General features: G+C 39.2%; 1 protein-coding gene across 1 annotated transcript; it reads right to left on the reverse strand.

Moving 5' to 3' along the window:
• Positions 1-3,168: 3,168 nt before the first annotated feature.
• On the reverse strand, positions 3,169-19,471 carry LOC121777657 (selT-like protein). The gene is made up of 6 exons (XM_042174979.1): positions 19,418-19,471; positions 18,446-18,556; positions 4,952-5,161; positions 4,645-4,709; positions 3,902-4,217; positions 3,169-3,447 (listed from the first exon to the last, which is right to left on the reverse strand). The coding sequence occupies exons 1-6, from the start codon at positions 19,469-19,471 to the stop codon at positions 3,352-3,354; spliced, it is 852 nt and encodes a 283-aa protein (XP_042030913.1). The 3' UTR covers positions 3,169-3,351.
• Positions 19,472-26,112: the final 6,641 nt, after the last annotated feature.

The raw sequence follows: 26,112 nt of genomic DNA on the forward strand, positions 1-26,112 counted from the left end.
AAACCTTCTTCCGTTGATTCTTCATCAGTTGAACCTTCACTTCTTCAACCTCAAGAATTATCAAATGAAGATAAAAGTAAGGTTGATTTAGAGAATCTTCCAAGTGATCCAGGAGAACGACCTGATATAATGAGTTATCCACCAAATTTAATAGAACAAGTTCGCAGAGCTTACTTACTTAAAGGTCCGTGTCAACCACGTAATCATGATTTTCGTCCTACAGTAGATGGAAATCGAAAACGTAAATTTGTCTCACATTGGTTTGATGAATTTAAGGATTGGTTAGAATATAGTGTTACAAAGTTTTCACAAATATCAGGAATCAGTGGTTTCTACAAGGAAACATGAAGTTTTTCCAATGGTTTATTCATTAGTTAAGTTGTCATTGATCTTACCAGTTGCCACTGCATTAGTAGAAAGAGTCTTTTCAGCAATGAAGATCATCAAGACTTCTCTACGTAATAGCATGGGAGACCAACTATTGAATGATTGCTTAGTTCCTTACATCGAAAATGATGTGTTTGTTAAAGTTACCAATGAAACTATTATGCAGCGGTTTCAGAAGATGAAGAATAGAAGACAAATGTTATGATGTGATTGCATTTGACTTTTACATTTTGAATCTTATAATTTAATTTATGTAACTTTTTTTGAAGTTTAATTTTGGACCCCCCATTATGAAATCTCTGGCTCCGCCACTGATCTCACTTCTTTTTTTTCTTTGTTTCTTCCTTCCTTTTTTCCTTCTTCTTCTCCATTTCTTCAAATTCTTTCAAATCGCAACATTGATGTAAAAACAAGAGAAATTCTTCTGCAGCTCTTCGAAAATTTTCTATTGTGACATTATTCTTAATGCTTGAAACTGAACCGAGCGCTAAGAAAAATGATTCTGAAGAGTAATATTTTTTGGGATTTGGATCCATGTTGTGCGTTTAGCCACAGTAGAAAATGCTATATGTACACAATATATTTTTTTATATAAACAAATATGAATATTTTAATATGATTATTTATTAATATAATATTAATTTTTACGTAACAACATTCTCTGTGGCTAAATGCACAAGGGATCCAAACTATTAGCATCTAGCTAATACTTTGGTGGTGAAAAGAAACTATCATATGTGAAAATGAAAATCCGATTTCTTAAAAGTAGTTTGTGATTTTCAATGATATATGCTTGGAGATTATCGTAAGATTGAATGTCTAATCTTAAACATGTATAGTGTCTCAATGTTGATTTTGAGCATCCAGAACTCTATCTCCATTCCATCTTTAATTCACTTCATCTCTATTAATGAGCTTCACACCATTTTTTATTTCATCTCTTCCTAAAGTGATAGCACCTACAACCCCCCATCTCCAATTCATCTTATCTCATAACTATTCAGGGGTCCCACTATTTCATTTTTATTTTATTTTTTACCAAACAAATTTAATTTAAATTAAGATGAAATATTATTTTAAAAATAATATTCATATAATTTATAGAAAAATATGAAAATTACATAATTCATATATATAGTGAGATAGTGTTTCTTTGGTATAAAAAGAATTATGTAATGAGTAAGGTATATATAGAAGAGTTTAGGACAATTAGAAAATAAAAAAATTAATATTTTAAAAAACGATCATAAAACTTTAACATTTGAGGATTTGAAAAATTTTATTAATTTTGGTATTGTTTTATATTTTTCTGATTTTTTTAAAAAATAAATTAAAATCATTAAAATCCGCGTCCATTCGCAGGCCGGCGAGTGGGCGTCACCGCCCAATGCCATCTCACCACGTGTGGGGGTGCGTGGAGAGCTGGCTTGATAATATCTTCCCCCCTCCAGAGTTTTTTTCGAGACTAATTGCTTGCAATTCTTACTATAAATCCATTCTATTTTCTCTCTTTTAAAATAAAATAATGTGACTAATGATAATATATATTGTGAATCTTATCTTAAAGATGTAGTAAAATTTAAACAATAACAAGTACTTTAGTCCACAACTAATAATTATATTTTTATTTTTGAGTTATGCATAAAAATTAATCACCTTCTATTTTCAATAAATTTATATTTTCTAATAGTAAGATAAAGGTTCCATTCACTACTAAACATATTTAATAATCTTTTCCTTTTTTTTACTCATATTTTTCCAATTTGTAATAAAAAGGTAAGAAATGAATGTATAATATGAAACCTATGTGCATATAAATGCACAAAATTTGATTTTCAATCAAATTAAATTTTGGCAAAAAATGGAGAAACATTCAGTATTTTGGAATTTGTCCCATATTTTAATTTTCATCGCATTTAAGGGTTCGGTTCGGTTACGCTAAAATTCAACATGACATTACATTTTGTGCGTAAGCTGACAATCAATGTGGCAGTTGGAAGAAAATTGATACTCTCTCCACTCCGTGTCAGTGGAGATAAGTAAATGAAGAATAAAATAGAAAGTGAAAAAGGTAGAAACATGAAAAGAGAATAAAGTAACAGAGAGTAAATGAAGAAAGAAATAATGTGTTACTTTTTCTAAAAATAAAAAAAAAACGAAATATGGAGATGCAGGATATCAATCCCCGTACCTCTCGCATGCTAAGCGAGCGCTCTACCATCTGAGCTACATCCCCTGTTGATATACAGTCATTGCACATCTTATAAATCAGTTATTTTAGGTTAATTAATTAGTACCATAAGTATTAAAATATGACTCATTTAGTGTTTTTTTTTTCTATATCTTAATGGAAATTTATCCGGAAGAATAAAGGGTATGTGTTCACTGTTCAGCAATCTAATGAACCAACTTCTATAGCGTATAGTCTTATAGGAGTACTAGTATTATCTAGTTTTCCTTTTAAAGAAATCTACTTAACCTAGCATTCTAACATAATCATTCACTTTTGGAACTTCAAAACATTTTTTGTCTGTTGAATTCATTATGTAGGCTGTTGATACAGGCGTTACATTTATAATAGAGACTACACAATATGTTTTGTGTATAAATCTGCTGGCTATGAACTTGTCAAGGCAAAGCAATGGAACACACATGAAATTGTATCACATATAGATAAGCATTTAGCCTCCATTTTTGCAGTCACTGCCATTGTTTATACCATTGTTGCGACTTGCTTTTCATCCATGCACAGTAGTATATATTGTTGCTATAAAATTCAAATTGGAAAACTGCTGCGAAATACGAGCAGCATGACTTTATAAATGACAAAAACTAATCATTCGAAATCGTACACATGCCATTCTATATGAGGAAACCATAAAGTTCCATACAGTAAACTAGGACTAATGTTTACCGATTTTCTTTAAAACTCTTGCATCGAGTGCCCTCCATCAGCCATTAAAATCAAATGATTACTCTTGAATTAGCAATCCTACGAGCAACCAGTTCTTTCAACTCTATCTCTCCGGGGAACCTATTCTCCTTAAGTTTGGAGAATTTCTGGATAAGAGAAACAACGAATTCAGGAATCACTTTGCTAGAAAACAATAATGTATGCGACCATTCAACTACCACCTGTTTGACTCTCTTAACATACTAATCGACACCTTCTGCAATCGCTAACTATGGGGCAACATTACACCTTTTAAGGGGCAATGTAGAATGGAATAGACCCATCTTCTTCCACAGTATGTACAGATTCAACTACCTTGTAGGAGATTACAAGCCCTAACTTATTCCTAATCTCACTAAATTTTTTAATATAATAATACTACAAAAGGTTGCATCCCCATAAATCTTATAGTTTCAGAATCTAGACATATATAAAACATCATATCTTCCGACAGGCTGCAAAGCTATAAAACTAGTTGATAGCGGAAATTTATCACCACAAACTATCAGTCCATAACATATATAAATAAGAATTAGTGATGAAAGATAGGAGAAACATTACCAGTTCACCATTACAGTAAACTTCAAAAGCACCAGAATTTTGCAAGAAGGACTGAACGAAGTTTCCAAGTAGCCAAGTGCTTGCCATGCTCCCAAATCTATTTGCACGCATGGAATAGTACCATTGGGGTGGTGCAGCTAATCCTAGTCTCGGGAAAATATGCTCACCACCCATTATGACGCCAATCACGGCAAATTGTACAACCGGCACAACCTTGCTCAACAAGTGCTTAGGCAGAGGAGGATAATTTGCAAGAACAACATTGATCCCAGGAAACTGACTTTCTAACATATTCTTCATTGTGACCGCAGTCCCTCTGCCAAAGCGGAGGCAAATAAATGAACTGCTACTACATAGGACAAATTTTATTTTTACACTCAATTTCAGTGACTTTCCACTCTTGACCACTCTGTTGCCTTCACGGTTACTCGTCTAACGTTCTCAAGCATATATCTAGAGGAAAAACAAACTTTTGTAGAAAGATAACAAATACCTACTGATTATCCAATTTTAACATTCCTAAAAGATATTGAATCTCTATACATGTATTCTCACACAAGTCACGCGCATTGCACATTAAATCATTCCATTTTTCTCTTCAATACAAAACATAGTAAGAATATAGAATCTGTAAACAACTACAAAGATAACCAAACCTCAACTGTAATTTTTAACAAGTAAGCTCAACCATAACTACTAAATTTCGATTAGAATTGGGTATATATGTGTGTGTCTATAAATACCTGTAAGAACAGGATGAACAAAAATCAATGCTAACAGTGTTTCCATAACCAACCCCGCTTGCTTTCTGAACCAAAAAGGAAAAGAAACAAAGTGTGTTAAGTCATAAGTGAATAGTTACTCATGATTCATAGATAAATCCACACCATCTCAATCCAAATTAGGGGAGACACAAAACCTAATACCATCAACGAAGGCAATATAAACAAATACATTAATAATTCGACTTCAGTAAAATTAAAATTCTATCTACCGCAGAATACAATTAATTCCAATTCATATGCTCAAATTGTTGATGACATCGGGGACCAGAGTAGGAAATTCCAGGGGTACGTGGCGGGGCTGGATCAGTGGCTGCGAATCGGGGTGGCGGTGGTGGGGAGCGGCGGGCTTCGACGGCGCTGGAGAAAAGAGGCTGAAGATGTCGGAGCAGAAGAGGAAAAGGGGCAGACCTACCAATAGAAGCTGTGCCCGATCCAGTTTTGCGAGCTCCCGATTTTTCCGAGCAAGAGCTAAACACTAGGCGAATACAGATATTTGAGTTTGAACTCAATGGTAAATGTAATTTTTGTACTGAAACAATTTCCCGTAAAAAATTTAACTCTAACCAAATTGTATGTCAAATGTATGATATACAATCCAGTCGATCCAGGCCCAGTAAGATATCTAAAATGGGCCAAGTTAAACTAGGTTATTTTATTAAGTACTTCATTAGTCCCTCGTATTTTCCTATTTGGACAGTAATTAATAAATATCTCATTTCACTTTTAATATTTTAAAATAGATTTTGCATTCTACTAACTCATTCTACATTAATTATTATAAAATTAATATATAAAAGTGGTTCTACATTCCTTTAACTATTATCAGTCACTTTTCTTTACAAGGTCAAACATTTTTTTAAACTCGTATCAGACACATATGAAATATTTAATGGGGCTCAGAGGGAGTACATATTTGAGCCACCCCTGTTTTACGGCTAGTGCAGAGTCTGGACTGAGCTTTTAACAAGTTTGGGCTTGGGTCGATCTTGGGTTTAAAAAAAAATCTACTCCTTCCGTCCCATTGAGGATGACTCACTTTCTTTTTGTGGTTTGTCACAACTAAAATGACCCATTACTAAAAATAGAATCACATTTATCTCTATTTTATTCTCTCTCTTATTTTATTTTTTTCACTCAATACACAAAAGACAGTTGTATAAATCCCGTGTTATATAAGGAAGAAGCCATCTTCCTTGGGACGGGGGGAGTAACTAAAACTAGTTACAGTAGAAAAGCCTAACTCAAGCTCGTTCCATTTCTATAATGGGCAGGTCTAAGGCCACCCGCAACGCGTCACGCGGGTGGCCCGTATTCCGCCACGAAGGAACGAGACGGCGGCGTGACGCGTTGCGGATCCCCATTTCGTCCTCAGCCCGTTCCGCGTTCCATCACGCCGTGACGGTTGGCGAGACGTCTCGCCATGCGTGACGCCCACTCGCCGGCCCGCAAGTGGGCATCGTCGCGCTGACGCAATAATTCATTTTTTAAAAAAAATTGAATTAAATAAAAAAAATTAAAAATTAAAAAAGGTAATATTACCATTTATAGCCGTTTTCCATTATTTTATTTTATTTTATTTTTTTACTCTATAAATACTCCTAATTCATCCTCATTCCACACACAACTACACATCTATTCTTCCCAAATCATCTCCATTTCCTCTCCAATTTTCATCTAACATCTCATCACAAAATGTCCGGCGACGGAAACTCCTGCTGTGGCGGCTCCGGCGGGTAGGATCTCAACGCATTCGCCCGTCCCTCCGCCCCGAGGTATTCGCAGGGATTATCCCAGATTCAGGAGGATCATTCCGTTGAACCCACTCCGGAAGAAGGCCGAAGCGGTGGAAGCTCCAGGGCGGAGGCGGAGGCGGACGAGGAGGAGAAGGATCTAGGCCGGCATCCGTATGGCGCCAAAGAAACGTTGGCGGTGTACAACGCCTGGATCAGCATCTCGTACGATCCCATCGTCGGGAATCAATAACCCCGAAAGTGCTTCTGGGAAAAGGTCACCGAGGCCTACCACCAGATTAAGCCGAAGGGGTCCCACCGCTGCACATATAAGATGCTCCGCGCTCAGTTTGACCGAGTCGACAGAGAGGTCAAACGATTCTGCGCCATCCACAAGAATGAAGCGACTCATTACCAAAGCGGAGCCACGGGAGCCGACATTCTGAGGTCGGCTTTGCGGGTCTACTTCAACGACACCAGCAAACAATTCAAATATGTCGATATTTGGGAGGTCGTCAAGGACGAGGAAATGTGGGCCGGCGGTGTGCGGTCCAGCACGGGCTCGACCTCGAAGCGCACGAAGCACACGACGAGTGGCCAATACTCGTATGGTGAGGGCGATTCGGGCAGCGGGCCACAAGAGTTTGCCTCGCAGGAGGTTGAGACCCCGACAGACGATGCCGGGGGGTCCTCCCGTGGGCGCCGTCGGCCGCAAGGGAGAAATGCGGCGAAGGCGGCTAGAGGGAGGAGGGGCCGAGCCGAATCAAGCCAAGCGGGCTCGGGGGGACCCCCCAACTCCCTTATGGCCATGTACATGACCGCCACAATGGCGGACACTTCCCGCATAACGCCCGCCCAATACCAAGTCTGGTTTATCGGAATTACGTTTATGGCAGCACAACTTGGCATTCCGCCTCCTCACGGCTTCAGTGCATCTCCACTGCCTTCGGGGGATGATTCGCCGGCGCAGTGGTTTTTTTTATTTTCTATAAAATTGTATTTTAAATTATGTCATTTTTATTTTTTTTAGGATTTTAATTATGTTTTTTTTTTATTTTTTTTGAATTTTAAGTTGTATTTTTATTTTATGTTGTAATTTTATTTTATTTTTAATGAAGTGTGTTTTTTTTAATTGAATTTGGTTGGAAATAAAAATAAAAAATGAAATTGAATGAATAGTAATTTATGGGATGGTTAAGAGACAGTTAAGGGACGGAGGTTCCGTCCCTTAGTTAAGGGATGGAGTAAAAAAGTACAGTGGAGCCCGTGAATAGTAATTTAAGGGACCATTAAGAGACGATTTAGTGATATCATTGTGGATGGCCTAAGTCTGCCCCGACCTACTCGATAGGTCTGCATCCTGGTAACACGGTTTAGTGCCAAAATTCAACTTTTATTCTTCTCATTCTTAAATTTGAATCGTTCTTTTTCTTTCCATTTCGATAAGAATTGTTATATTTAATTACTAATACTATATCATCATTTTCTTGTTTTTCTATTATTGTTATTATCTAATGAATACACACGAAAAATTATAAACAAGATCACATCTGGATTCACAATAAATATTGCATGTTGACCAATTCGACACAATAAATATACTCTACTTATTGCTTTATGTGATCCAGGACCAATGAATTTTTTCATGTTGCATGCTTTAATTAATTCATAATCTAGCTATAATTAATTAAGTCACAAATATAATTGCCAATAAAGAAACATTTTTTTTCTCATCGAAGAATGATAAAAAGGTGAATTTGAATGTGGTGGTAGTTTTTCGAAACATTTTACTTAAAATTAAAGAACATGAATTTGATTTCCTGGCCTTTTTATTAGAGATATGAAGTCACTCTATTTGAATTTTAAGTATAGTGTTTTTGTTGTCATTAACTTCATCCACGAATTAATATCTCAATTTGCTATTTTAAAACGTCCATAATTTAAAATCTCAATTATTACTTTTTTTTTTTATCATTTTAGGTAGTTAACTCTACACTTTACTAAATTTTTATACTCAGATTCTAATATAAAATTAAGAATGTGGAATGTGACGCCCCGAAATTTTGTTCCTTTCTTTTGAGATAAATCAGATTTATTGGCTTAATTAATTTTCGTTTAGAAGACGTGTGGACATAGAATTTCCGTTATAATTTTCGACTTTGGAATAAATTAAGTATTGTTATTGGGAGAAAGATAAAATGCAAAGAAATTATTAATTCGAAGGATAAAAGTGGAGAAAATATTTTTATTAGAAAAAATGAGGAATGTACATGAGTATCAAGATACAATACATGCTTCGAGTTGTGGGGCCCATTCCCTTACATGAATTTAAGAACTACAATGAGCCTACAAGAGAAGGGCTCAAAGCTTGATGTTGGACCCTGACTAATTCTAGCAACAAAAATAAAGCAAGAAGAATCTTCTCTTCTCTTCTCTTGTCCATCTTTCTCGAAAAATTCCTCATCATAAGAGCATGCGCAACGGTGGACGGACGACGTCCGTCCGTCCGTGCCGCTGGCACAAACAAGCTCCACCGCCGCTGGCACGGCGATGCTCGCTGCGAAGAGCACGTCCGTGCCAGCGAGCAGGCGACGTGGCGACACGCGATTGGACAACGACCGTTGCCTTTGAATTTTTTTATTAAAAATTCAGTATTTAATTTTTAAAAATGATAAAAAATAAAAACAAATATTTTCCAAATCCCAAAAATATGGCCGTTTTTTGCCCGTTTTTCTAAATTTTTTTGATTTTTTTTATTTTTTTATTTTTTTCCCAAATTCATCTATAAATACACACATTCATAATCCATTTATCACTTCAAATCATCTCTCATTCATAATTCTCATACAAACTATCCACACCTTCATCTCTCACTCAAAACCTCAAATGGATTTCACCCATCTTATGGCGGAAGCGGAGCGCGAAGAACAAGAATACTACGAACAACATCGTGCCGCTTACGACGCATATGTCACGGCGAATACCCCCGCCCCTCCTCCTCAACGAACTAGATCAATTCACCGCTACATCCATCGTGACCGGGAGGGAGCCCACAAAAGGCTCGTTGCCGACTATTTTGCCGACCAGTCGCGGTTTCTGGCAGATTACTTCAGGCGCCGTTTTTGCATGTCAAAGCGCTTGTTTATGCGAATTGTCAACACATTGTCCGCACGTGTTGAATTCTTCCAAACAGGTCCAGATGCAACCGGCCGACAAAGTATCACGCCATTGCAGAAGTATAAGTGTGCCATCCGACAACTCGCTACAGGGCAAACGGCCGACCTCTTCGACGAGTATTTGCATATCGGTGAGTCCACTGGAATCCTTTGTCTAAAATTTTTTTGCGATGGCGTTCGTTCAGCCTTCGGTGATGAGTCCACCGTGCCGCTGGCAAGAGCACGATTGTTGATGCTCTAAGACTCCAAGCATGGAGCAGCAGTAACGCCTTCCAAGAAGTCCTTCACCTGCCAAGAAATTCCTCAAATTAGTGGGTTCTTTGCCTCCACAAAAATCAACAAAAAGGCTATACATAGGAATAGTAAGTGAAAACAAAAGAAGGTTTCATAGGGGAGATTTCCTGCTGCCTGTATCCCCAAGTTTGGAGATGGGAACAAGTGAAAATAACATCATGAGCTTACCCAAGTAACCAAATGAGGAAGGGGTGTATTTCCCCATCGGAAGCAAACAAAAATGATGAAACCAGTGAAGGATCATATCTCCCCTATCTTACACCAGTAAGGAATATCACATTAAACCAAGCTCACAAGGAAATAGAACTTGTAACTCAAACAAGGAAGTGGAGTCCCCGAGGGCTGCCGCAAGGCGCCAATGCGATGGCTATATAAGCTGCCCTTACCCCCTCCTCTCTCCCCACCACTCCGACACCACAAACTTCACATAACACCAAAGAGTGCTGCAAGGGAAGGGAGAGGAGCAAGGGGTGGCAGCCAACAAGCCAAGAGAAATCACGTTTAGAACAAATAGATAGCCCAAGAACATAGAAACTCAATAGGATCTCCACAACAATAAGCAAAGGCACCAAACATTACAACAAACTCAAGCATTAAAAAAAATAACTGAACCCCAAAAATAGCTACTGCCTTAGAAAAGAATTCAAAGTTAGATCTTTATAAAGAATAAGAACTTAGCTTAAGCATGAGAAGCTGCTCGGAGATGACTGGCGACGGAGCCGAGACCGCCGCGGAGCAGCAGCCGTCTCCTCCCAAGCTCGAAGCGGCGGCGGCGGCGGCGGCGGGTTTGCTCGACGAGCAGCTGGAGACGAGGACGGACGGAGGCGCTGCCTCCCGATTCTCCGATCTAGGAATTACAAATCTGGAAAATTTGAGAAGAAGAAACGGTGGAGGTAGGCCGAGGAAGAAAGCTCAAAAATGAGAAGCCATTTTTGGAGGACTCGCCGGAGGGAGTGAGGAGCGGCTGCGGTGAATTGGGGGAGAAGCCGCTGCAGCTGTATCCCTAAATTGGGAATTTTGTCTTGATTGAAAATGAAAGAAAGAAGAGGGAGTCCGATGGGTGAGAATATTGATTAATTTGGGCCATTTAATTGAATTTTGAAATGGGCCAAATTCTTCAATTTTTGGGACTGTTAATTTAATTATGTGAGCTGAAAGTAAGTATTACGGTTGGGCCAGATTAATTTGTGCTTGGATTGGATTCAAATGGTGGAATAAGATTGGGTCTATTAATTTATTTTAGTTGGGCCAAGTAAGTTACTTTGGATTAGAATTAATTATGGAGATGAGCTTGGAGCTCGAAAGTTGATGAATTAATTCTCGAATAATTTATTAAGTTTCTAAAAATGGAAAGTGGTGAATTTAAGGACGCGAAGGGCAAACCGGCGTCGCCATGGGCGGCCTTAAGAAAAATCAGGAGGAAAAGGATTTAAGAAGGGATTTTCCAAGAACCCATATTTTATTAAATAAGTGCCCAAATATTTATTTTAGAGGGAATAGAATTTCTCCAAAGTAGTAAAGTGAATAATTAAACTCTGCAGAGCAGTGAAGCCTGAGGTAGGATTTAGAAAAATCCTATAAGCCAAGACTAATATATAGGTGCTATCCTGTTAGATGCATGCATTCTTTTATCAGGAAAAATAGTCCAAGTACTAATTAGCGTGCTACGCTATTTTTAAAGGATAAATTATTCAAGGGCAAGTGAGGTCAGACGACAGTTGTTATTTGGAGATAAGCGTAACAGGTGGGCTTTCTTTTAATATTCAGCACATTAGTGTGGATATAAAGCAAATACTTTTGAAGTAATGAAATATCATCTTTTCTCAAAATGAAGTTGTGATTATTTTCAAGCTGTTGTCATGCCATAAAATGTTTGTTTTTTAGGCCTATTTGTTGGGGCTATATGCCGAGGGTTTTGGCGCCGCCAAAGCTATGTAACGAATTTGGTTCCCAATATGACCGCAAATCCTATTCGAAATATTGTGCACAAGAGCCGCGAGCCATCCAAGAGAGGTTGGCCGACCATGGTGTCCGTTGAAGGTGGCCACCTTCACGGTACACGATTCTCAGATATGGTATGAATTTAAAGAACTTAGACTGCAGTCGGACTTTTAAGATCACAAAAAAAAATCTAGTATGCTCGGGCCTTTTAAGAAAAACCCCGTGTGATACTGTTGATGGATGACAACTATATAATGTATGTTTTGTTTTTGGCACGTGTCCACTGAGTACTCCTGTACTTAGCCCTGTATGTATTTATAAATGTGCAGGTTGAACGTCAAGAGAAAGGAGCAATGATCGGAGTCGATGTTAGTAATTATTCAAGTGGATCTCTCGACGATTCGTGTCTTCATACACGAAGTCGTTTAGTAAGGACTTATTCCTCTGTGCTTTTGTTAAAGTGAGAATTTCAAGTCTCCCCATCGAACTCTGATTTAGTTGATGAAATGATTATTTTGAAACCATGTAATTGAATACTTGGCTTCTATCTTATGGTATTAATCGATTTGGCATTTTCGGCAAGTTTCTTGAGTTCTACCCACTTTTCCTTCCCCGCTTCATTAATCCCTCTTATTAGTCGCGGATTACCTGTTTTCGCTATCCTTAGCAAAATAAGGTCGTGACAAAGTGGTATCAGAGCCTCAGTTTCTTTCCTGCTATGAGATCAATACATTTCTTCAATCAAGATCTAAATTTGTTCACTAGATCATTCCAAGTAATCGACTCGATCAATGCTCCAATAAGAGACGTTTAACCAACCAAGATGAAAGTTGAGGAAGTGAAAATTTTTGAGATAGTTGATACAAAGTGTGACAAGAATATTTTACCTAGTCAAGAAAATGAAAGAATTTAGAGGAAATAAGAATTTCCCAGAAGAATGTAGTTTAAGATGGGATTACAAAGGATGAACCATAAATCCCGAGATTGCTTTCTCGAGCAAACAAATTTTTGCAACGATACTAGATAAGGTTAAAAAAATGAAAGCGTGATCCGCAGTGACACAACTTTTCGCACAAGAAGAGCCTACGCCCAGTGCATGAGAGCACGAGAGGGGCAAATATTGAAAAGGAAGACAAGGAACGATGCTATAAGGGAATAGCACAAGATGGATCCTCACTGTGGCTAAGCCACTCGTTTAAATCCGAAAGAGATTATTGATCCCATCACATTTTGCGAGACCCTAGAGAAACATTAGATTGGAGATGTGAACTTAGCTTGATGACGTTAGATCACACAGTAAAGTGGCTCTAGTTGATGACTTTCCCTACATGGATTTTCATACATCAATTCGTTTTCTTTTGAGTACCTTCAATGGACTCTACATGTTCCCACCACGAGGATGAAATAGATGATTTTAATCAGCAATGCTTACTTGGATTCCCAAAAATTTCTTTGAACATTGATAAGGCTAATTTAATGCATTGATTAAAGGGATTGAATTCGTGCATTTACGGTGTCAAACACATCTTTTTAAGCTAGGGGTGTAGAAAGTTCGCCAGGTCCAGGAAGAAGAGAGGACAATTGCATGACCCAAGGAATCTGGCGAATAAGTGAGCATTGTGGAGAAAAATGACTAGACGGAGGAGATCACGGAGTTGAAGGGCAGAATGGAGATTTCTGCGAAGACTTCTAGAAGATCAAACCCGCACCTATATAAGGAAGAGTGCATACAATCTAAGAAAAGGACTTTTTTTGGGCACTTTGCTCTTGGCTCTCTTAGCTCACTCACTTCCACACACTTGGGGGGACTGTTCGGGAATTTGTAGGGGTTTGGGTCATTTCATTTGCTGTTTGATATTAGGTAACACCGTCCTTGTGTAGGGTGAAGATACAATTATTTGCTTTCATTTTTTTTGTCATCGTCAATTTCACCGAGCTTCGCTGTTCGAAGCTCGACCCTGTTTTCTGTTGAATTCTCGTTATCTATGCATTTTTTGTTTCCGTATTTACTTTACTGCTGTTGATTTCAATTATGGATGCAAATTGTTTTGAGTTTGACGTAGTTGCTGAACTGGATGTTTGTTTCTCGCGTTGGTTTATTGAGTTTGAGTAGAATTGTTGGAAGCTTGTGTAGATCGGGGCAGGTCTGTTGAATCGGAAGTAATGGAGTTGATTTTGTTGGTTGTTTGGTTCGGAATGCTTGGATCCGGAGTGGATTAAGCATCCGATGTCTGGATCGGAAACAGAATTGGTCGTGGTCGATGCCTGGTTTTCGTGTTTTCGTTTAATTCCGTCTAGTATATGTAGATCTGTTCTATTTCCGGCTAATTACAAGTTTCCGACGTCCAAACTTTTACATTCTGTTTGAATCTGGATATGTGCTTTGTTTTCTTCATGTTCGCGTTTGATTCAGGTAATGAGATGCACGTCATTGTTAGTTAAATTCTTAGTTTGTTAGTTGCAGCTTTTCTTCCGTACTTTCTGTTTCTGGAAAATGGTCTCCACTGTTTACTCGCTTTCTGTCTAGCTATATTAGGAAGTTCTTTACTGCGTCTAGGAAATTAGTTTGAGATCTCGTGGTTATAAGGATGTTCGGCGTCAGCATGATGCTTTAAGTTTCCTAGGTCCAGTGACTGATTTTCGTTCTTAGGTCTAGTAGTAGTTAAACCTCAACCCAAAATTACGTGGCAGCAGCCAACAACTTGCCCAGAGTCTCCTAAATGCTTTCTTATGCGTCCATCTACGTGGGATCGACCCCTGCTTCCCTATACTAATCCATAGTATAGCTGGTTGAGGGTTTTTGAAAGCGCGGGGGGTTTGTGTGTCCGACGACCGAGACTTCCAGGATCCTCTGAGTTCCTAGACCTTGTGATCTAGCGGATTCTCTGGACCTGAGGGCTCGACCCAGCGTAAAAGTACACACGAATCTTCGGTTAAATATGCTGCTTCAAATGGCGCCGTTTCCGGGGATGGATGGCGTAGTTTATGATTGTGTTTAGAGATTTTGGCGTATATAGTTTTAATTTGTTTTTCTTTCTCTTCATTTGCAGTTTATGAGCAGAGACTCACGGTTTGGACACTGGGGTAACTCATCTGTGTGGAGGAACGATCAGTTTACTTGGAAGGTCACGGACACAGCATCTACGGTCACCACCAGATCGGGATTATCTCCGGGAGATCCATTTCCGGTTGGTTCGGAGAGTGACGACGATTGGAGTTCGACAGGAAAGGAGGATCCAAAGTCAACTTCATAAACAGCTACAGAGGAAGCAGAGATCAGAGACATGGCACACGTAGTCGATCCAGATCCGGAGATCGGTTCGCTCACTCCCATCTAGATGGCGAGTCAGCCCAGGCTATAGTTATGAACCCACGTCAGAGGGCCATCGATATTAAGACAAATGTGTTAGAAATTCTACCGACGTTCTCTGGACGTAGGAACGAGTGTCCATACGAGTTTCTAAATGAGTTTAGCAAGCTGTGCAGTATTCAGAAAAGGCCCAACGATGCGACGGAGGAAGATTACCGCCTACGTGCAATTCCGTTCGCCCTGAAGGGGGAGGACTTTTTTAGGGCACTTTGCTCTTAACTCTCTTAGCTCACTAACTTCCACACACTTGGGGGGACTGTTCGGAAATTTATAGGGGTTCGGGTAATTTCATTTGCTGTTTGATGTTGGGTAACACCGTCCTTGTGTAGGGCGAAGATACAATTATTTGCTTTCGTTTTTTTTGTCGTCGTGAATTTCACCGAGCTTCGCTGTTCGAAGCTCGGCCCTGTTTTCTGTTGAATTCTCGTTATCTATGCATTTTCTGTTTCCGTATTTACTTTACTGCTGTTGATTTCGATTATGGATGCAAATTGTTTTGAGTTTGACGTAGTTGCTGAACTGAATGTTTGTTTCTCGCGTTGGTTTATTGAGTTTGAGTAGAATTGTTGGAAGCTTGTGTAGATCGGGGTAGATCTGTTGAATCGGAAGTTATGGAGTTGATTTTGTTGGTTGTTTGGTTCAGAATGCTTGGATCCGGAGTGGATTAAGCATCCGACGTCTGGATCGGAAACAGAATTGGTCGTGGTCGATGCCTGGTTTTCGTGTTTTCGTTTCATTCCGTCTAGTATATGTAGATCTGTTCTATTTCCGGCTAATTACAAGTTTCCGACGTCCGAACTTTTACATTCTGTTTGAATCTGGATATGTGCTTTGTTTTCTTCATGTTCGCGTTTGATTCAGGTAATGAGATGCACGTCATTGTTAGTTAAATTCTTAGTTTGTTAGTTGCAGCTTTTCTTCCGTACTTTCTGTTTCTGGAAAATGGTCTCCACTGTTTACTCGCTTTCTGTCTAGCTATATTAGGAAGTTCTTTACTGCGTCTAGGAAATTAGTTTGAGATCTCGTGGTTATAAGGATGTTCAGCGTCAGCATGATGCTTTCAGTTTCTTAGGTCCAGTGTCTGATTTTCGTTCTTAAGTCTATTAGTAGTTAAATCTCAACCCAAAATTACGTGGCAGCAGCCAACAACTTGCCCAGAGTCTCCTAAATGCTTTCTTATGCGTCCATCTACGTGGGATCGACCCCTGCTTCCCTATACTAATCCATAGTATAGCTGGTTGAGGGTTTTTGAAAGCGCGGGAGGTTTGTGTGTCCGACCACCGAGACTTCCAGGATCCTCTGAGTTTCTAGACCTCTTGTGATCTAGCGGATTCTCTGGACCTGAGGGCTCGACCCAGCATAAAAGTACACACGAATCTTTGGTTAAATATGCTGCTTCAAATATCCTTAATGGAAATGCTCCCCCACTTATCTTACACTCTTGATTGACCTGCATTTTGCAAGTAGGGTGTCAGTACTTCCCTCTCTCTATGAAAATTGTGACTCATTTTCAGTTCAAAGATCATAGTTAGATATTTATTTTCAGATACCATGAGCGACTCGCCTTGCAAACCGGTGTGCTATTTCTTACCCTTGGTACATCACATCGCTATTCACGAGCTTTGCTCCTATATCTTCAGATATGTTGATTGACAACAACTTTTCTTACTCATCATTCGTATGAGCAATATTTTGACTTCGCAAGTCCCATCGCACCGTTATTCTAAAGTTGTTTGCCTTCATAACCTTTGAACTAGGCTCATTTTCCCAGATCTTGTCCTTAATGAGTGACGCATTCTTCTTGGAACTCCCGTCAACTCTTGTTATTTTGCAAACATGTATATGACAAGTTCTTTTTTGCAAGAATGAGATTTTCTCATGTTCAATTCCACTACATGTTTGTTCCATCTGGGGAATTTTTACCATGTCTTCAATATTCGTTAAGACTAGCATACCCACTTCGTTCTTAACGAGTTACTTTGGCTATTACCTCATAGGCTTATCTCCTTGGAAATTTCCTTTGACAAACTTGAGAATTCTTCAATATGATTCCCTTTTCACAAGCTTTGACATTATTGGAGAAAGGTTAGCGCGACTTCATGGCAATTGCCTACACTTGTACGTACTCCTGCGACTGACTCTTTCAAGCCTTAACGTGTTTGAGCCATAATACATTGGTGTAAAGATCTTTTCGAAACTAAATGGTCAATTAGACCATCTTATTTGATGCCTACTATGAAAATATAAATTTAATTCGTTTCATCCTATTTCGAAACATATTCCATTCCATTCGAGAAATCCTCAAGCTCTATGGGTTTACTTGAAACCTCTTAACCCATGTAATCTTCTGAAAGAATGAGACAAGTTCACCTGGACTTAGTCCAGCTATCTTTGTAAACCAATCCTTGCAAGTTGGCAATTAATTCACAGAGTCACACCAGAGATGTTATTCTTGCCACCTTGAGTAATTTGAGTACTATCCTAAGACAAGGACTTCTTTTTAGTACTTTTTCGATCTAAAATCAGTATCATCCAAGTTAAGGTTGGTTGACTAAATTCCCAATGCAAGACTCTCAACGAAGGTAAAGTCTTGATCCTTTTCAAATACCTATGAGAAATAAGTCCTGATAGACAGACATGAGTGGATACGATACACCCAACGACCCCCTCATGCCGCACGAATTAGATAAGAATAGTCAATCGATGGATACACGTATAACGAATAAAAATAAGTGAGTTGCGAGAAATGGATATTCACGCCATGGTTATGCAAGATCAGTTGTAAAGGAAGTACAAGTAGTCTCGCAGATTACGTGATAGCAAATAAATGTCGATGACACGAGAGTTGGCAAATTAGAAGCAACAAGTATGGGGAGAAATTGAGAACAGAGAAATGGAGGCCCCACAGTATGTGAAGAGAGGATTTTTGCATGTGTGTCGCGTGCACGTGTTCCTCCTTTGAACAAGATTTATAATTTTCCCACTAATGCAACAAATATTACAAAGTATAAGCGGCAAGAGCGGGGTCGAACCACAGAGACTAGGGACCTACTCGAGATTGTTTCTACGACACAATCGAAAAAGGGATCGGCTGCTGCCACACATTCATTAAGTGGGTTAAGACTCTAATCTACTTGACCTGGCGGAATTAAACTGGATCTATCTACCTGACCTAGCGGATGGGAAAAGTACTGACACTTGCTTGACAATCAAACTCAAGACAACTTGTAAACAGGAGTTGAACTAACTAGAACACCTGTAACTGAAGGAACATGCTGAAACTTTCCCAAAATAGGCAGACAAAGATGCAAAAGCAAGTGGAGACCATTTTTCCTAAACTGGATGGGACTGGCAGAAAACTGTGAAAAGCAAAAAAGCAAAAGCAAAAAGCAGATCTGATTTCTAACAACCTCTCACTTAATCTTCTCTAAACAACCAAGTAAAAACAGAGCATGGAACAGAGCTTCAACACCATTGACGAAATAAAACAGAGCATGCTTCAAAACGAGACGTAAACACGAAATTCAAGCTAGAACTCCCAGATCTACTTTCCTGGGTCAAGCAGAAAGCGAAATAAACACAGATTAATCTTGCATGCATCACCTAAACTAACAGATCTCAGAAATCAAGCACGTGAACAACTAGATCTCAACCTCTAAACTACTGGAAATCATGTAAACAGCATGGATATAAACATCTAAGCCACCGATTGCGAAAAGCATCCAAGAAACGTGAGTAAATAGCATCATCAACATGAAAACAAACACCAAAGCTTCATAAAACCAGAAATAAGTCGAGATCCAAAGGCAGAGTCGTCAATTCCTCCAATGAAACTCGAGATCCAACTACATCGTCTCAAAAGCGGTAAAGAAAGCAAGGATCCAATGTTGGAGTCGTAAACTCAACTATCTAAAATAAGCTAAGAAAATCAGCAACTCAACTAAACTAAGCTAAGAAAGCGGTGGCGTTAAGCGCCTATGAGAGTTTCCTACCTAAACTACGAGAATGGTAGCGTTAAGCGCCCTTTCTTCATTCATGTTGGTCCCTTTATATAGGGAGGCTTCAAGCTCGAATCCCTAGGGTATGCTCTTCATGATTTGACGTTTGTACCCTTAAAATAAGATCTTTTAAATCTGTTCCTTTCTTCACTTTTTCTGCTCCATTTTCCCCACCCCGGGTAATTTGTGTGCATTCCTAGGTACGCCAGATTTTTCACGCACCTGCTCTCCTGATAATTCTCTTTGAACTAGCGGATTTTTGACACTTTTACTCATTTTCTGCTCATTTTGCATCTGCTCGGTCAATTTGCAGCATCTATTTGACCAAGCAAATATCTGCACACTTAATCTCAAATTTGTGCATTATCTCCCCAAAATAAACATGTAATATCACCCAAAACCAATGCATGAAACGAGCCTTATCAAACTGATCACACTTAAACCATACTTGTCCTCAAGTATGAAAGACAAAATAAAATACATAAGGCAAGTTTCAATGCATGGTTATCAAATGACCGACTCTAAAACGGGAAACAAAAGAATTCTAGACCTAAACATAGAAAAAAGACTTGGCTAAGAAAACAGACAGAAACCAAAAGACAAAGAAAAAAAACGTAAAAACACATAAGTGTATAAACTGGTATTTTTCCTAGCAGCCATCCCCACAAGTTTAAGGTCAATCCAAGCATCTACAGCCTCAGATTCTTCCCCCTCCCTTCTTCTATCTAGTCAAGTTCTCAGTTCGTCAAGATAACCTTATTTTTTTTACCATCTGTTGGATTCACTCGATCACTCATTCCTCACCAAGGATGTTAGGATCATTCACTCTTTATTTTATCGTGCCACTGATGCCTTAAGATCGAATGTCACAGAATAGTTCTTTAAGGTCTTTCATTGGGTTATAATGGGGCTAGGGGATTACAGTGTATATCGGTGAGAATCCTAGGGTCCTAAGTTCGAGAAGTATAGGGAAAACATGATACGAACATGTGAACTTAGGGGCAAAACTTGGTAACAACCTCCCGTGTATGATATCTTCTTTCCCAACATTTTGGAGATGTTCCCTGGCTAATTGGCCTTATTTTCCCTACTTTATTTTCACTGGGCCATATAATTTTTTCTGCCACTCTTTTTTTTATCTGTATTTTTTCTTGGGTCAGGTTACAACTGTTCCTGCCCATTTTCTTTTCTAACTTCTTTTTTTTCCTGGGCCTGATGACATGTATATATATTTTTTGTCTGCCCATATTCTAACCACTTTTTCTCGGGTCAAGTTACAACTTTCCTTGCCCGTTTATTTTTTTCCGAACTTTTTTTTCTCATTTTTCCCTTGTTTCTCAATCTATCTTTTACCCCTACCATCGAGCTACTCCATCCCTGCCCCCTTGTTCACATGACATGAAGGCTAAAGGTTCCAAAAAAAATGGATTCAGTTTAGTACAGGACCAAAGAGTTCACTAAGGGGTGCCCTTCCAATGAGGCAGGTTCAGCAAGTTCGAAAGAATTAAGCTCAAAATGGTTGTCCCTATTGCCTTTAGTCCTTACTATCTGTGTCACTTTTCCCTTAGCATCAATGGCAGCCACTCTATTATTTTCAATGTGTTTAGTAGAAAATGTTCTACTCTATGCTTATAACTCACTTTTAAGAGGGCTTCACAGTTAGTTTCAAATTAAGGCATTTTCTATCGTTCTCACTTCATCCAACTGACTTTGATTTATTAAGGGAAAATGATTCACAAATTGACATGCATTCACTCTTCAATTACTCTCCTTAAGTGGCTTTTGCTATTTATTTACCAGTTATGCATAAACACAGAACCTAAAGAAAAACTTCTACTGACTCTTAGACCTAATAGATTATTTACATGCTTGACACTAACTGCACTAACTGCTCTCCCCCTCCCATTTCATTCATATTTGTCCCCAAGCAATCCCGATAGGTGGAAATAGGGCAGTTAGTGGCTACAACCAAACATAGATCACAAGGATTAAAAAAAACACAAACTTCTCACACTTAGACCAAGAATTGGGCTAAGTGTAAGAAGGTAAAAACAAACAAGACATATATACATAACAGTCTCCTCACACTTAGGCCAAGCCATGGACTAAGTGGGAAGAGTTACACAAGAAGCACAAAAAACAATACATGCTAAGCACACAAACTCCTCACACTTAGGCCAAGCCATGGCCTAAGTGGGAGAAGACATAAGAACAGCAAGAACCTAGCATGCATACTACTACACAAAACTAAACGTAAAAACTAAAACTGAAAGTAAAGTTTACTTGAATTACTGGGGGGATCAATTTTGACCCTGGTCCCCATGGGGACCAGGCTTCCGGGCTTTCTTGGGGTGTGGTGGTGGCACATCCCCCTTTCTTCTCTTACTGGTCATGGGGCTTGCATTCACAGTTGCTGGTACATCAACATCGACAGTTCTGGAGTTTGTAGGGCCGGTTTGGCCACCCCCTGCTGGGAGGAATCCTCTGTTTCCCCTGTTTCTGACTTGCCATTCTGCTGGGTCAGGTAGTCGTCTTCCTTATTTCCTGAATTGGGAGCTTCATCATTGGAATTCCTTGTCGGTCCCTTGTACTCTCTTCTTGACCTACGAAACTAAAACTTGAAATTCTTAAGCAAACTGGTCAAGTGGATGTAAGATCCAAAAGAATTTTTTTTTCATTTATAAACTTCTTTCCCAGATTTACTTAGAATTTCAAAAATATTTTTAGGATTAAATTTTTTTCTTTGTTTAGATTTTAATAAGGAATTTCAGAAAAAACATATTCACACTATGTACAACTTTTGCTCAAGTATTCTTGGGAGTATACCGGTTCAGCCCAAAAAATTTCAAATTCCTTCCTATCTACCTGACCCAGCAGATTCCCGAAGAGTACTTAGCAAACTGACCGGTTATGCAATAATAAGGTGCATGCGTAGTGGAGTTTCTTCCATTACGCGTAACTCCGAATTATCCCTATTTTTTTAAATAAATTTTTTTAAAATAAACTTAATTAGAAAAAGGGATTTAAAAAAACTAAAAATCTTTTTGCAATTTTCTAAATTTTTTTAATTTTTTAAAAATATTTTTGAATTTTTCTTAGAAAACTATTTACAAAAATTAAAAGTCGACTAAAAGTATTTACAAAATGAGCTTCTAAAGTATCCAAGGATCATATATGCAACCATTAATCATAAAATTGAAAGAACAAGAAAACTCCCTGGCCCCATTGGCATTCTTTCAGCCACATGTAATCGGAGAGCTTTCCTTCTCCACTTCAGCCTTGATTTTTTCAACCTTGGAAAACACCTTAGATAAGAAGTCTGCATGGACAAAAGAAAACGATCAAAAATAGAAAATTAAAGAAAGCTGAAAGCTATTTACAGTGTCAGAGAAACAAAATCAAGTAGATAACACCATAGTCCCCGGCAACGACGCCATTTGAAGAGAGGATTTTCGCACGTGTGTCGTGTTCACGTGTTCCTCCTTTCAACAAGATTTATAATTTTTTCACTAATGCAACAAATATTACAAAGTATAAGCGGAAAGAGCGGGGTCGAACCACAGAGATTGTTTCTACGACACAATCGGAAAACGAATCGGCTGATGCCACACATTCATTAAGTGGGTTAAGACTCTAATCTACTTGACCTGGCGGAATTAAACTGGATCTATCTACCTGACCTAGCGGATGGGAAAAGTACTGACATTTGCTTGACAATCAAACTCAAGACAACTTGTAAACTGGGGTTGAACTAACTAGAACACCTGTAACTGAAGGAACATGCTGAAACTTTCCCAAAATAGGCAGACAAAGATGCAAAAGCAAGTGGAGACCATTTTTCCTAAACTGGCTGGGGCAGGCAGAAAACTGTGAAAAACAAAAAAGTAAAAGCAAAAAGCAGATCTGATTTCTAACAACCTCTCACTTAACCAAGTAAAAACAGAGCATGGAACAGAGCTTCAACACAATTGACGAAATAAAATAGAGCATGCTTCAAAACGAGACGTAAACACGAAATTCAAGCTAGAACTCCCAGATCTACTCTCCTGGGTCAAGCAGAAAGCGGAATAAACACAGATTAACCTTGCATGCATCACCTAAACTAACAGATCTCACAAATCGAGCACGTGAACAACTAGATCTCAACCTCTAAACTACTGGAAATCATGTAAACAACATGGATGTAAACATCTAAGCCACCAATTGCGAAAAGCATCCAAGAAACATGAGTAAATCACATCATCAACATGTAAATAAACACCGAAGGTTCATAAAACTGGAAATAAGTCGAGATCCAAAGGCGGAGTCGTCAATTCCTCCGATGAAACTCGAGATCCAACTACATCGTCTCAGAAGCGGTAAAGAAAGCAAGGATCTAACGTTGGAGTCGTCAATTCCCCCGTCGAGACCATCGAACTGAGCTAAGAAAGAAGTTAACTATCTAAACTAAGCTAAGAAAATCAGCAACTCAACTAAACTAAGCTAAGAAAGCGGTGGCGTTAAGCGCCTATGAGAGTTTCCTACCTAAACTACGAGAATGGTAGCGTTAAGCGCCCTTCTTCATTCATGTTGGTCCTTTTATATAGGGAGGCTTCAAGCTCGAATCCCTAGGGTATGCTCTTCATGATTTGACGTTTGTACCCTTAAAATAGGATCTTTTAAATATGCTCATTTCTTCACTTTTTCTGGGCCCGCTAGATTTTTCACGCACCTGCTCTCCTGATAATTCTCTTTGACCTCGTGGATTTTTGACACTTTTTACTCATTTTCTGCTCATTTTGCATCTGCTCGGTCAAATTGCAGCATCTACTTGACCCAACAAATATCTGCACACTTAATCTCAAATTTGCGCATTATCTCCAAAAAAAAACATGTAATATCACCCAAAACCAATGCATGAAACGAGCCTTATCAGTATGGGACAAGGATAAATAACAGTGATGGAATAGGACTCGGTACGCACCGGAATATATGGACACTGATGAAAGATGGCCAAGAAATTCTGTAGAGGTACAAAATTTGTATGGCACTGGCCAGCCACGGAGGACTGTCTTATACTGAAGCTCTAGGACGAGCACTAGACATCAAGGCAGCTATTCCAGGAGAGAAAACCGCACCAGCTGTGAACCCTACTCCGCCCCCGCCTCAGTCCCAAGCACCCAGGGACAAGAGGAAGTGGGAAGGACCACGAGCCCAGCCTGAGCCTAAGAGGGGAGGGTATGGACCAAGTAAGCCACATAGTGACAGATACCAAGCTACCCCTGGATATTTCAAGGGAAATCCACCAAGGTCCGACCCATTCCCCAAATGTAACAAACTGCATGGCGACATCTGCAAGACAGGGACAGACGCCTGATTCAAGTACAGAAAGAATGAGTACTTTACTAAGCACTACCCAAACAAGACTACATGGACATGAGCAAAACTTTGCCCGTCAGCTCAGCTCCCACAACTGCGCGCGATGAATGTCCAGCCTGGAGAAGATCCACAACAGTCACCTAAGAACCCTCACCCGAGGCCAAAACTCTCAACGCATGCTCAAGCTTATGCAATGAGGCAGAAGCAGCCAAAAGCTCTTCAACACACTTGTTATGCTTATGTTTGATATTGGTGCTTCACATTCTTTTATTTCTGCTCATTGTGTGACTACCTTGAAACTCGCTACGAAAGAACCTGAACATAGAATGGAAGTATCTTCCCCAATAGGAGGACATATAGAGATCTCTCATACTTGCTCGAACTTAGAAATCACTGTGGGCGAACTTAAGATTGTAGCGAACAACATGAGTGTTATGATCATGTGGGATGTGGATATTATATTAGGAATGGACTGGCTGGCTGAAAACCATGCCACGATCTTGTGCAAGGAAAGACAAATTTCTTTTAGAACCCTCGAAGGTAAACTACCCGCTTTCACGGAATTTCCATGGGAAAACGAAAATCGGTAATCTCGATGCTGCAAGCCAGTAAGCTGATGAAGAAAAGGATGCCCGACATATCTTGTCTAGCTGAACAAAGAGGGGAAAGAAGAAAGAAAATTGGAAGAGGTCGAAATCGCTCGTGATTTTCCAGATGTGTTTCCTGACACACTACCTGGTCTACCGCCAGACCGACAAGTAGAATTCACCATAGATCTAGAACCAGGATCCGCCCATGTATCAAAGGCACCATATCGAATGGTCCCAAAGGAACTAGACGAACTGAAAGTACAGCTGCAAGAACTCCTGGACCTAGGATTCACCAGACCCAGCGTCTCGCCGTGGGGAGCACCTGTACTGTTCGTCAAGAAGAAAGACGAGACCATGAGAATGTGTGTGGATTACGTGTACTGTTCGTCAAGAAGAACGTGCTACACTATTTTTAAAGGATAAATTATTCTAGGGCAAGTGAGGCAAGACGAGAGTAGTTATTTGGAGATAAGTGTATCAGGTGGGCTTTCTTTTAATATCCAGCACATTAGTGTGGATATAAAGCAAATACTTTTGAAGTTATGAAATATTATCTTTTCTCAAAATGAAGCTGTGATTATTTTCAAGCTGTTGTCATGTCATAAAATGTTTGTTTTTGAGGCCTATTTGTTGGGGCTATATGCCGAGGGTTTTGGCGACACCAAAGCTATGTAACGAATTCGGTTCACAATAGGACCGCAAATCCTATTCGGAATATTGTGCACAAGAGCCCTGAGCCATCCTAGAGAGGTTGGCCGGCCATGGTGTCCGTTGAAGGTGGCTACCTTCACGGTACACGATTCTCAGATATGGTATGAATTTAAAGAACTTAGACCGCAGTCGGACTTTTAAGATCACAAAAAAAATCTAGTATGCTCGGGTCTTTTAAGAAAAACCCCGTGTGATACTGTTGATGGATGACAACTATATAATGTATGTTTTGTTTTTGGCACGTGTCCACTGAGTACT

Source organism: Salvia splendens, chromosome 2 (genome assembly GCF_004379255.2).
Source record: "Salvia splendens isolate huo1 chromosome 2, SspV2, whole genome shotgun sequence".
NCBI classification, from domain to species: domain Eukaryota; kingdom Viridiplantae; phylum Streptophyta; class Magnoliopsida; order Lamiales; family Lamiaceae; genus Salvia; species Salvia splendens.

Excerpts from the sequence above, each read along its gene's own strand:
- LOC121777657 (XM_042174979.1), bottom strand. The coding sequence starts at position 19,471 with ATGAGTAAAAGTGTCAAAAATCCGCTAGTTCAAAGAGAATTATCAGGA. Across the intron at positions 4,710-4,951 it reads CCCTGGAATTTCCTACTCTG|AAAGCAAGCGGGGTTGGTTA; the intron begins GTCCCCGATGTC and ends TTTTTGGTTCAG. Across the intron at positions 4,218-4,644 it reads TGTTCATCCTGTTCTTACAG|AGGGACTGCGGTCACAATGA; the intron begins GTATTTATAGAC and ends CCGCTTTGGCAG.